The sequence below is a fragment of the Mycteria americana genome, chromosome Z, assembly GCF_035582795.1.
Source record: "Mycteria americana isolate JAX WOST 10 ecotype Jacksonville Zoo and Gardens chromosome Z, USCA_MyAme_1.0, whole genome shotgun sequence".
NCBI classification, from domain to species: domain Eukaryota; kingdom Metazoa; phylum Chordata; class Aves; order Ciconiiformes; family Ciconiidae; genus Mycteria; species Mycteria americana.
The window spans coordinates 11,519,812-11,532,032 of NC_134396.1; the positions used below are offsets into that span (position 1 = coordinate 11,519,812).

The 12,221-nt window shown below is 43.6% G+C and overlaps 2 protein-coding genes across 2 annotated transcripts; both read right to left on the minus strand.

The window, feature by feature from the left end:
- Positions 1–221: 221 nt before the first annotated feature.
- LOC142421626 (molybdopterin synthase catalytic subunit) lies at positions 222–4,268 on the minus strand. Its single transcript, XM_075526477.1, has 4 exons — positions 4,133–4,268; positions 3,090–3,243; positions 1,539–1,662; positions 222–331 (listed from the first exon to the last, which is right to left on the minus strand). The coding sequence occupies exons 1-4, from the start codon at positions 4,251–4,253 to the stop codon at positions 263–265; spliced, it is 468 nt and encodes a 155-aa protein (XP_075382592.1). The 5' UTR covers positions 4,254–4,268; the 3' UTR covers positions 222–262.
- Positions 4,269–5,391: 1,123 nt separating this feature from the next.
- LOC142421628 (molybdopterin synthase sulfur carrier subunit-like) lies at positions 5,392–8,630 on the minus strand. The gene is made up of 3 exons (XM_075526478.1): positions 8,507–8,630; positions 7,986–8,107; positions 5,392–5,531 (listed from the first exon to the last, which is right to left on the minus strand). The coding sequence occupies exons 1-3, from the start codon at positions 8,516–8,518 to the stop codon at positions 5,405–5,407; spliced, it is 261 nt and encodes an 86-aa protein (XP_075382593.1). The 5' UTR covers positions 8,519–8,630; the 3' UTR covers positions 5,392–5,404.
- Positions 8,631–12,221: the final 3,591 nt, after the last annotated feature.

Consider the following 12,221-nt stretch of genomic DNA (forward strand, 5'->3'; position numbering starts at 1 on the left):
TGCAACCAACAATTTTAGGGAAGATTGTTTTAAAAACTGACCCCATGTTAAAATGCACAAAGAGATTACTTCAAAGGAGACTCAAGAACATTTAAAAACCCTAATTATTACTCATTCATTTCATTCAGTCCTAATTAAATTATTCAGCTTGAAATGTCTATTATAACTGCTTAAAAACATATAGATTCTCTGTAAAAACAACTCAAAGCTAAACCAGTATGCTCATTAGGAACAGTAACACTTTATTTTTAAAAGAGTACAGTTATTTTTTTGAATTTGCCCAAAAGCATTCCTTGTTTTCTTTCCAAGAATATTCATCCTCGTAAATCTCCTGCAAATATAAACAAAGAATGGGAAATATTGTGGGAGTCTGCTACATACAGCCACAAGCCAGGCCAAACAACTCAACAGCCATCCTGCTATTATTTACTGATCACAACAGGACTACACAGCACTTGTCTGGCAAACAGAAAAGAGGGCAGCACCCTTAGAACATATTGACTTACATGTGGGCAGATGCTGAACCTCAGGCTGAGCCCCATTAAATTTAGAAGGGCCCATCTATACAGAAGTCAATTCAAGAAAGAGATCTAGAAGAAATGGTGTAAAAGCTGTAGAGTACACAGCACTTGGGTATGAAACTGCCCTTTTTACATGTTGCCATGTTAACCTACTGTACCATCATTTTTAGGAGAGTATTTAAGTGTATACAAAATGTCAATATTAAAAAAATTAAAATGACAACAATACACAAAATACAGTAAGTATTAGAACTTCAGGACAGGCTGGAGTACCCAGCAGCAGTCCAGTCCTAAGCAGCAAATTCAGCAGGGCTCTGAGCCCCTCATTATTCTTTCTGAGATCACAGAACTCCAGTCTCCTGAAAGAGGTGTCAGAAAAGTGCAGTAATGCGGAGAACAGCACTGTTACGACATGCCAAGTTCTGCCTGGGAGAGAAGGCAGTGGTAATGCTTGTTACTTGCACACAACACTGTGGTTATGCAATGAGGCTCTTTCTAGACCTGGGCTGGTCTCTTCACACATTGCTGTGTGCCCATACTAGCTTTGGGACCTCTGCTCATCCCTTCATTGTGTGCTGTTGCTTAATGCTTTGTGCTTTCTCAAGACCACGGGGGTAAGGGGAAAACAGAAAGACAAGAAATGCCACTTTTACTTGTAAACTGCAATGCTGTCCAAAGCACAGCTGACTCAAAGTTAAGTTCTTCCACAAGCCTGTGCAGAACTGAGTTTTGCCACAGAAAAGAGGAGAGCTCAGTGCTCCTTCACTTTGACCCCAGGACGGTGTTAAAAGGAAGAGGAGCTGGATGCTACAGGCAAGGGAGGGCCTTCCAGGTGCCCTACCTGCCACAGATAGGCCTGGCTGCATGAGAGGAAACTGGTGCTAGTCATTGGCATCCCATCAGGAGCAACTGCTGCTGTAATGCTTCAGCTGCTTCCCTTAAGAGCAGCAGCAGCCTTCAGCCCAGCTGTCTAAGACTCTGGCACAGGCCTAAAATCAAGTTTGTTCCCAAACGTACCTTTTTCCATATTGGGACAGATGCTTTTAAGGTATTGATGCAGTACGTTACAGCTTCAAGGGATTCTGCTCTGTGTGGAGAGGAGACTGCAATAATTACACTTGCTTCAGTTATTGGAACCACACTAGGGAGAGAAGAGGAACAGCAGCTTTAGCTAACATCAAGAGCACCCAAAAGTTGTGGCCATGTCACGTCAGTATGCTGGCCACACACTCTCCTGACTCATTCATACTGAGTAAGTGTCAAGCCATGTCCAAAAGATTATACACTTCTTAAAAGAAAAGAAAACCACAACCAAAATCAGTACCAGATGTGAGAATTCCACGCTCTAGAATAAATAAACCCACCAGACAGGCTTTTTTCTTCCATTCTTTCTTTTTTTTAAATAAAGTCTATGGAATTAAGAGGGGAAAATTGCTAACTTGCAACAATGCATAGGAAACTCACTGGAAGCTGGCTTAACAATGAACAGTAACAAGTTAGGAACAGCCAGTTCTTATCTGAAAACCTAAGAAATCATCTCAGTTTGCACAAGAATTTGTGAAAGAAGAAATTAAGTGCTTCAAACTATGCAGATTTTGCAATGAAACTTGATTTTTGACAAATGCCGATTTCAAATTACACAGTTTTTCCCGTTTGGTGTGTTGTATTCCAAACTTAACAGACATAGCACAAGGTTTTGTTTTGCTCCTCACAAGGGTAGTATTCCCAAAAGCTGCCTCCCAACCCTCCCTCTGTAGTAAGACTCCTCTGGCAAACAGTTCATAGGAAAAATCTAAGTTTAAACGCTTTGAGCTGCCCTCAAGAGAATCACTCTCTCTGCTGACTATAGAGGAAATCTAAGGAAACTACCCCTCAGAGCTAATACTACCCTTTGCGATCACCTCCCACGTTCCTTCTGCTGAGAGAAAAGGAAATAAGCATTTGCAACAGGCTCTGCAAATCCTGCTGGTTTCAGTGAGAAATCTGATGAATAGTGAAGGCTGAAGAGTATGTCAGACACTAGTATTCCATGTTTTGAACCCAACAGAAAATGCTTATCCAAGATTCAAGGAACAACAGGAGGTTCTCCACCAAACATGGCTGGCAATTACCATGCCTCTCCCCTCCCCATAGTCTAAGCTTTCAGGTTCCCTATGACATAATTTGACTTAAATCTGACAGTAAGAACATTCTGTGGCATCTCAATGGAAGAGACAAGAAAAAAGAAAGTGCTGCCAACTTCATGTCTTTAAAAAAAGAAAACAAACCAACAGCCTCCCCTTCTCTGGAATGAAATCTCAATCCCTTCTCCCCACTTTCAAATCATCACACCAGCATTAAGGATCCTGCAGGCTAAATAAGGACTCCAGTAAACACTACCGATACATACATTTTCAAAAAGATGATTTCTGAAACTTAGCTCCACAGCGAGAGGTTGATTCTGCAGCAGGTTTGCTGCACTACAGTTTACAAAGACTCCTGCGTCTCCTGCAACTACATAAGCACAGCCACGTACCAGACAAGGATTACTATTCCACTTGCAGAAGGATAGGGTCTGGCCATACTTACCCAAGTCTATGGTGCACTGCAATGTGTTTGACTGATGGCCATTTCTGTCTAACATCTCTGCAGATTTTCTTTATTTCGGTCTCTGCCATTGAAGTATATGCTTCATATTCTAAGTGAATCACTTTTTTCCCTTCAAAATTATTTCTTGTAGTACCTAAACAGAAATTATTTATCAACTAAAAGCACTGCATAAATAAATATATATTATACATTTATAATATATATAATATATATAATATTATATATTATATTACATAATAATATATTATATATAAATACTGAATAAAACCCAGGATCTCCTGCTATGGTCAAGGTCAGCACTGTGCAAACATAAACAGCCTCCCCTAATCATGGGTCTGTAAAGATATTCTTTGAACAACAGAAATCTTTAATATACAAGGAAGAATTTAGTTTACACATTATACAAGTCTGCAGTCTGTAATGCCCAAGGCTGGGACATCTAGCAGCAACTGCTAATGTGCTATTATTGCATTTGCCCATGCAGTGTTTAAATGCTCAGTATTTAGGAGCCCAGTAGCACTAAGGTTTAAGCACAAAAGGGTTTCAAGATCTGTACCACGTACATTAAGCACAGGACAGAGTTATCGGCCTTGACCTTCACCAGCCCATGGGTAAAATAGTACTTTACTTTCAACCAAGATCTGAGTTGCAGGAGCTTTCATACAGGTGTGAACCTGTGGTTTGCATAGCCACAACATTGCACTTCCTGCCTTGAACAAGCTGTGTCCAAGGGGATGGGAGAATAGCTCCCAAGCAGTCCTGTACTCCAGAGTTGCTGTTCTGTTCAGCCCTAGGATAGCCACACCAGCAGGGAAGCTTCTCACCACTTTGTCCCAGTGCAACTGTTTAAGAGCTGCCATGGTCTTGTTCTAAATAATTCAGAACATGTTTTCTAAACATCCTGGGTTCAGTCCAGGAATTTATTTATTTGAGAAGCACAAGCTTGGGGTGTGAACAATCTAGGTTCCATTTATTAGACTAATAAAACACCCAGAGATCCAGCTCAGAAATATTAAACTCACCAATGAAGAGAGACACTGCCCCACACACTGGTGAAATGACGAGCTCTGACACTTCATCTACAGAGAGCTTTTCAGACTTGAGCTTGATAAAATCTTTTGGCACATCTTTGCTTTCATCCATAGCTCACTAGAAAAGCTGAAACCAAACAGACTCTGTTGTTGTTTTTGGCAATACTAGCATTGGCCAACTGCTTTTTACCCAGTGCCGATGCCCCATTTTATGCAGAAAACATGCACCATTTACTTCCTCACTCTGAGAGACCAGTCTCCATGGCAAATTCACTTCTCAGCAGACTTGCGGAGAGAATATTAATTGCAAATATCAAGCAATGACCTGGTTTTTAATGCATACAGGTTCCTATCCTGCTAGGAAAGTCTGGTCCAGTAAGACAAAACTGTAACTAGTCTGAGGCCCCAGTTTAACAGTACAATCAACCAGCATGGACCACTATGCTAGTAAATCTGTGGTAAGATTGTCAGCCCCTCCTCCCTATCTTATCCTGGAATCAAACACAGTTTTAAACAGAGATTTCTGATAAACATGGATTAGAATTCTGATCCTGAAGTTTAATATGCTCTCCAGGACATTCAGGACCTCATACTATTGGTCTGTTCCGTGACACAGGAGATACTTCCAATTTCTCTGAGTAGAGACGAGTCATCAGTTCATCTAAGAATGAGGAGGAAAAGAAGTATTTTGAGCAGCAGCAATGGAACAAGCTGCAGTAAATGCATGGACTGGCACTTGAAAGCATGCAAAGAAATGAAGCTATTCTAAGGACACCTGTTCCTTTGACAGCAACAAACAAAAATAAAAGGTTTTAAGCAGCAGTCAATTTTTTTTCTGTATCATCTTTTCTGTTAAAAAGTGGCAGAAGGTTTTTCATTATTATCTTATTTAGGCAAGCTGGGTATCTACTGGCACCCAGAAACAACTACAAAAGAATAACAAGACCTAAAACCCAAATTCAAAATAATGTCTGACCTCTCTGGCAATTTTCTTCCATTTACTGCATATGTGTTAATCATCTATTGGTGCATCAGCTTATAGCTTCTGGTCAGCACAATGGTTGTCTCCAGCAGGAAACGGAAGTTACGCTCTGTCAAAAGAGTACCGGGGTGGAGGGAGAGAATTGCAATCGCATCTCTGGACCTAAACAAAAAAAGATTATTGGAACGTTGTACAGAATCCATGAGATATGTTAGCACAGGATGACACTCCCCAAGAAACTAAGCAACAAGTGATACCTACTTAACAGAACCCGGGCAGATTCAGCCTCCACTAATTGGTGGGATGATGGCAACCTCGTCTCCAGGCTGCAAGACCAGGACCTGATCTCCAAGAAGCACGTACTCCTGCCGAACAGCAAAAACCACTTGATCCTGGATGACAGCAAGCCTGAGGGGGATAAGCAGGAGCACAGACAGGTTTCTAAATAGAGTGTTTGCATTTAACCATGAGATTTCATTAAACAACAAACTGGTGCACAGTCTAGGGCAGCTGAGGTAAATACCACTGAGACTTACGCAACTCTGCTTCCAATACACTTTCAAAAATACAACAAACACCCACCTCCTGCTCTAGGAGTTTCTTGTGGTGGCTAAGGAGAAACCAACTCGGTATAATTTTCAGAAGTCAGGAATTGGATTTGTCATAGGCCTATATTAGAATGAACCAATGTATACAAGACCCATTTCAGCAGCTTCTAACAAAGAAGTAGGTAACTTAAGAGGTAGCAACGATCCAATCTGGGATTAGAAGGAAATGTTCCCCAGATTCAGTCTGGCTAGACTGGAGCAATTTTCTTACATGGCAAGAAGCAGTGTGGGATGCTGTTCAATAGATCTCATGAAGATTCAGTGGTCAAAGAGTTGCTCTTGTTATATAACCTCATAGTTTATGAGGCTTTGGGTCTTTTGTACCTACAGGTCTGAAATTTCCTATTGACAAGGAGGGGCAACAGAACTAAGAGGGCAGATGTGGTGCACTTTCTGGCAGATCTCTATATTTTTTTATTTCACATCTATGAGATGTTGCTGTAAGAGTCCACAGCTCTGGATACCATGAGGCAGGGAGTTGCTTTCATGACTAAGTGCAATCACACAGTGAGTATGAGGGCAACACCAGTAAGACACCAGAAAAAGAATGCCAACATTTTACTTCCGAAGGTGCAGGCGTGATAACTGTTATTGTTTGAGACTACAAAATCTGGCAGAGACAGCGGAGAGCTGTATTGCCTAGAAAAAAGTAGGCATGCCAAAAGGGTACAAGTAAAAATCATCTCACATCTTGCTTCCTACCAGACAGATAGACAAAAGCAGGCAAGGCACAGGCTGAGCAAAACACAGTAGCACTGACTCAGAGGGCAGGAAGGGACTGTATGAAAGTAAAGCAAGCCACTGAGGAACTGAGCGCAACTATGGAACTAAAGTGCCCGTTAGAAGGATGGGCTCTAATTAATGTCACTTGCAAGTTAATTCATTGGGTAAAATGGGTGGAACAGAAAACCACTGTCAAGTACGCTCAAGCTGCAGTCTGAATATCCATTAGCAATGTGAATAGAAGTCTGTGGTCAATGCCCTATAATTACTTTGTTTTTCCAGAAAAGCTAGGAGCAGAAGCGTTTTCCAAGAAGGCCACTGTGAAGTAACTGCACATGCAAAACGTACTGCCCCAAGTCATCATTCATAAAAGGACAAAGTTGACAAACTATGGCAAACCGACCAAAGGTGCTGCTGCTGCTTCTGACATCGTGTAATAGGCTGCAAAGTAAAATACCCTCATTCCTTACTGCCTCCTCCCCCAAAACACCCTTAGTCTCAATTCTCTGTGAGGAAAAGGCCCCTGGTCTAAGATTTGGTTAGACCTTCTCATTTGGAAACAGATGCCATTGCTAAATAGGTTTTTTTTTTCACAGCCTTTGAGAGTAGATCTAATAAAGAAGGGTGGTGCATAAAGGAAGACTTTGGCCCCTAAGTCCAAAGTTACGGCAATTCCAGTGCATTCAGCACTGAATCCTGAGGACCTCAACCTCTGTTACACCTTAATTTTTTTTTTTTACTCTCCCCACCAAAATTGTGTTGCACCGTCATCTATTAGACTCATTCTTGACAGGACTAAGCATCTTCCCTCAACCCTAATCTGAGGGGGGATTTCTGCTGACACCCCCAAAGAGCACCAGCGCTGCAGGGGTCCTTACAGCGCACACATAGCATGCTCTAAGGACCAGACTCCCTGTGAAATGCAACCAACAGCAGTTCTGTTTTTTCAAAGCAAAGGAGGTGTAAAGCCTATTTCCTATGTAAGGGTTCAGTGGCTGGAAGCCTGTGGCAGAGCTTCAGTTCCCTTCCTGACCTGCCTTTCATAGCATGCCATAAGCCCAGACCAACGGCCAACAGTACAGTTAAAGACAAGTGATCAAAAACACTTGCACATTATAATGAATTTCTTATTTATTGCCCTGGCTGTGCTTGATCCCTCCTTGAGACATCTCACCTTCTCCACAGGTTAATAACACAGCTCAGTTTTCACGTGAAGCGGAGCTACCGCACCGTGGCCCTCCTGGACAATGGGCCACATGTCTTAAAGTACCCCTCGGGCTCAACTTTTGGGTATATATATTGGACCTAGTCTTTCCTACATACATAAAGCTACAGCATTTCCCACTGGCCAAAACACGAAACACTTGCTGCAGGTTACCAGGACAAGATAATGTCACTGTTTTTATGGCATCAAAGTACGGATACATCTTCCAGCTCAACTCTAAACGCTGAATTCATGTTTTCAAAAAACGTTTTCCAAAAAGCCCAACCACGTTCAACTGTGCACCTCGGGAGTAACTTCCCCGAATACCTTGGGTGAACCTTGACGATCTCCTCCCAGAGCTGCAGAGAGGTGACCTGCCGGGGCACCGAGAGGGTCTCGCAGCGCAGCCCCGCCAGCTCCGCGCTCCTGGCGAAATACAGCACCGAGACCTGCTCGGGGAACAAACGCCGATCAGGGGAGCGGGGCCTACTGAAAAATAAAACGCTACTGCACATTAACTTCTCCGAAAATACCAAAACAAACAACCGAAACCAAACCAGCGTGAGGAAAAGCTTTCCCTGGCTTTTCTTAATGCCGATAAGCTCTGTAGCGTTCCTCCTGCCCCGGCTGGCAGAAGGAGAGCAGGGGAAGAGCAGGGGAAGGGCAGGGGAAGGGCAGGGGGGTAAGTCAGCGCGGATCTGTGTCCCGCTCCCGCCCTCCAGGCCTCGCCCGCCCGCCGCCTCTGCCCGCCGAGGAGAGGGGCTGAGGGAGCCCCGCCGCCCTCCCCGGCACCCCCCTCGCCTCTAGCCGGAGCCCGCTCCCCAGGGCCGCCGGCAGGCTGCACCTACCTGGCAGCGCATGGAGCCGCCTTCCCCGGGCGGGCAGCCCTCCGCCGCGGGCTCACGGTGGCGCCTGCGCCCGACGAGAGGCGCCGGGCCCGGACCGCCCCCTGCGGCCTGGGCCGAGAGCGCGGCGCGGCCCCGCTCCGGCGCTGTTAGGCCTGGCCGGGCCGGGCCCGGCCGGACCCAGCGGTGTGGCGCAGCCCCGCTCCGGGGCCCTTCCCCCGCACGGGTGGATAACGGAGGTGGGAGACGGCCCTCGGAGGATGGTGGGGGAGCAGGGGGTGAGAGGCCGTGGCTTTGACCCCCAAACGCAGCCCGTAACTTTGGGGACAGCACCGTAAAACCCAGGTTTTCACATCGGCTCTGTACCCAGAGCGCATGGGGATTGCAAATGATTGCAAATATTATGCGTCTGCTGCCTTGCACACATTATACACTGCACATACACATAGTAGGTATATATAAGGTGTAAAAGCCAAAGATCATCAAAATGCTGATGCAGGATTTCTGGGGTAGGTCGTGTTTCAGCGCGGAGATTGCCGTGGCATCTGTCTCCCCGTGGACAACTGTACACCTTCAGCAGCTGCCTGCATGGCAAGACAGCATGGTGGAAGAACACTGGCTAACCTCCTGCAGTTTGGCACCGGGTAGGAGGGGAAGCGGCGCGGGGTATGTGGCAGGCGCTGCGGAGAGATCCGCGGCAGTTGTTCCACAGGGCACGACTGTGCCCCGGCACCGTGTCCTTGTGCGTGGCCAGGGTTATTTCTGTGCGGTTCGCCTGGTAACTGTTGTAACCTCACAATAGTAAAGGAGGAGTTCTTCCTGTCAGGCGAACCAGGGCAGACTCTGCAGTCGTCAGCGACACGGAGTTTGTGGTCGGTAATTGTGGTTTGGGCAGGTGGGCAGGTGGGCAGGTGGAAAACATCCGTCCTAGCTCGATGCAACACTGTCAGCAAAAAAAAAATGTCCTCAAATAAAGAAGTACTATCCAATCATTTCAAAAGATGGCTGACAAAGGAAACAGGCCTTTCTATGTAATAATTCTTGCCTCTGAGGTACAATGAAAGTTAAAGTGACGGTTTTCCAAAAAATGTGCAATAGAAGTAAAGTTATTTCCATGGAGCATGTATTTTGCACCAGTTACCCAGTACACCATCTCTTAATACTCTGCTGTGAGGAACAAGTAAGTTATTTTTTAAAACGGTATTCTTTTGTTTGCGAATGATTAACTACTGTTACAAATTGAACTCTCCTCAAAACAGCATATGTCAAGTGAATAAAATGATTGCTTTCTTTTTTGTCTGGGCTGTGTAATTTTGGATCTGTACATCTTAAATGAAATAGATCACTTTGACAAGGTGCGTATGACCCAGCCAGTAGCTAGCAAATGGCTGGCACATTTTTGCCGTGCAAAAGCTGCGCCACAGGTGTCTGTCCTTAGAGTGAAGTGTGTGAGTGGTGGGCTCAGCTGGAGCAAATTAGCCTCTCAGCCCAGAAAACAGTGAGCTTTGAAAGATTCATCCATACATTTAGGGTTGAATTTAGAGTTAGGTCCAATATGGAATAAGGAGAGAGGAGTTACTGGCAGTGAAGTTCTGGATTTTCTGTATTTGGGCTCCAACTAATGACTCACCGAAGCCAATTCCTGAGTACTTTTCAAAGGATGAGTCTGTCTTCAGCCCAGTTGCATGACTTAAAAGGCAGAATTTGTGCCTAGAAAGTACAGGGATAGAGTAGGATTTGTGACTCTGATAATCTATTAACTATATTCTAGAATGGATAAAAAGAGGTTAAAAGTTTTTATACAAAAGCAGGAATTATGCTGAGGTATAATATGAATGTAAAACAAAACTATCCTGAAATACCTCTTCATTCTGGAGGTCTTTTCGTCCGGGAACACCAGACTCAGCAAGAGCTGTAACTACACACTGCTTGGTTTGCAAGAGTGAGTTTTATTTAGATGGCTTTTTTTGTTTGTCTGTCTGGCTTGTTTTGTGGGGGTTCTTAGCAGTACAGATACCTACATAAGATGAAATGAGAGATGTTTCTATAGCTCTGGAGAAGATATGTTAGCTCTGTAGAGACTGGGATTTCAAAACTATCTCTTCTCTATGATTTCTATAGGCTAGCTCCACATGATTTTCCCTTAAAATATTTTCTGTTTTGAATCCTTTCAAGCACCATTTTCTTCTTGCAGCTTCTGGTTTGAAGTGTAATTGTGAGTAGCTGCAATGTATAACATCTAATTCTAAGTGTTATTTATTGACTCTAGTATTTTGAATTAAATCTTGTCGTAAGCCATGGGGCCTTTGCTTTAGCTAACAGGCGTGTATGCATCCTCCCACACCAATGCGTGTATTAGGCTCTCAGAATGTATTTCTTTTGGAAGTCTTTAATTTAAAAGCTATGATGAAGCCCTCCAAAGCAGACATTTCCTATTCCACTTTCCAACCTTTCTGTGTTTTCATAATGTTTAATACTGAAAAAGTGCAAATCTTACTGTATGGAATTCCCTTACCATATTCCCCACTCAAATAGACAGTGGCTTAAGAGAAATTCAATTCTAATAGGACTAAGGAGAGGCAAATTGTGAGGAGCTGTTGTTCCTATTAATTTATCTCTTACTTACCAGCAGCAAACTTTGAACTTGAAGATCTAGCTGGAGTATATCCAGACACTGTTTACAGTCTAAGGCACTGATTCTGCAGTGTGCTGTTGAATGGAGAGAACCACAGCAAAGTCAATGAAACTTAAGTAGGTACACTAGTCTGCTAGTGCTAAACTATTTTTGTAATAACTTATTACAAGAATTGGTATAAAACATGACTGGATGCACTGCAAAGGCCGAAGAGGAAGGAACTGGAGACGTATTGTTAATCTTTATGTATTTTTACCAATGATTTACTTAATGTCACTGCAGCAAAAATTACTCTCTCAGACTGCACAAGGTTGTGGTTGTCTAACGTCTAGTAGATTTTCTGTTTCCTTTTGTTTTCATTTTAGACCTTTTCTCAGGACTATTTGATATAAATCATGAGTTACTGCTCAGATTTATACTTAGGAAGTCTTCAGAGAACTGTTTTTACTCCGGTTTTACTGTTGTGAAGAATTTATGTTGGTGCTAGACCTGAGCGCATCTTTGTTATACACCTGAGATGTGGACATTGATGCATAGCATTGTATTTAGAACAGACAGAATTCCTTTACTTCAAGCTTCCTGAAATAACCAGGGAAAATAAAAATGATCATGATCTGGAATAACCCTTCATTACCTGTTGCACCCTTCATTCGTCTTGGGCAACCAGCCAACTCTGAAGTCAGTTTAGCGTTAACCTGCTGCTACTGAGTTCATCTTAAAAACAACAAAGCTGGTTTCTTTGGATCTACAAGGATCCAAAAGTGGAGCAGGTACAAGAGATATGTCACCATGAATTCCAGTCATTCCACTGAATTCAGGTCTGAATTTGGCCTCAGACTTCTCAACGCTGGTAATAATCTGGGAAACATCTCCTTCCTATTCCAGGAGGAAGGAGAGCTGTTACTTGAGTTTCCATGGTGGAACAATGGAGAGAAAAACATGAAAATATGAATCTGTCTGAGGCACTATGACCTCTAGGATTCCTGTGTGTGAGGTATTTGTGGCCATTGACCAATGTCTTTAACATTCCCCTTGGCGCTCTTTGAAATTGTCTGTTACAAAACAGATGGTGCAGTAGTTACT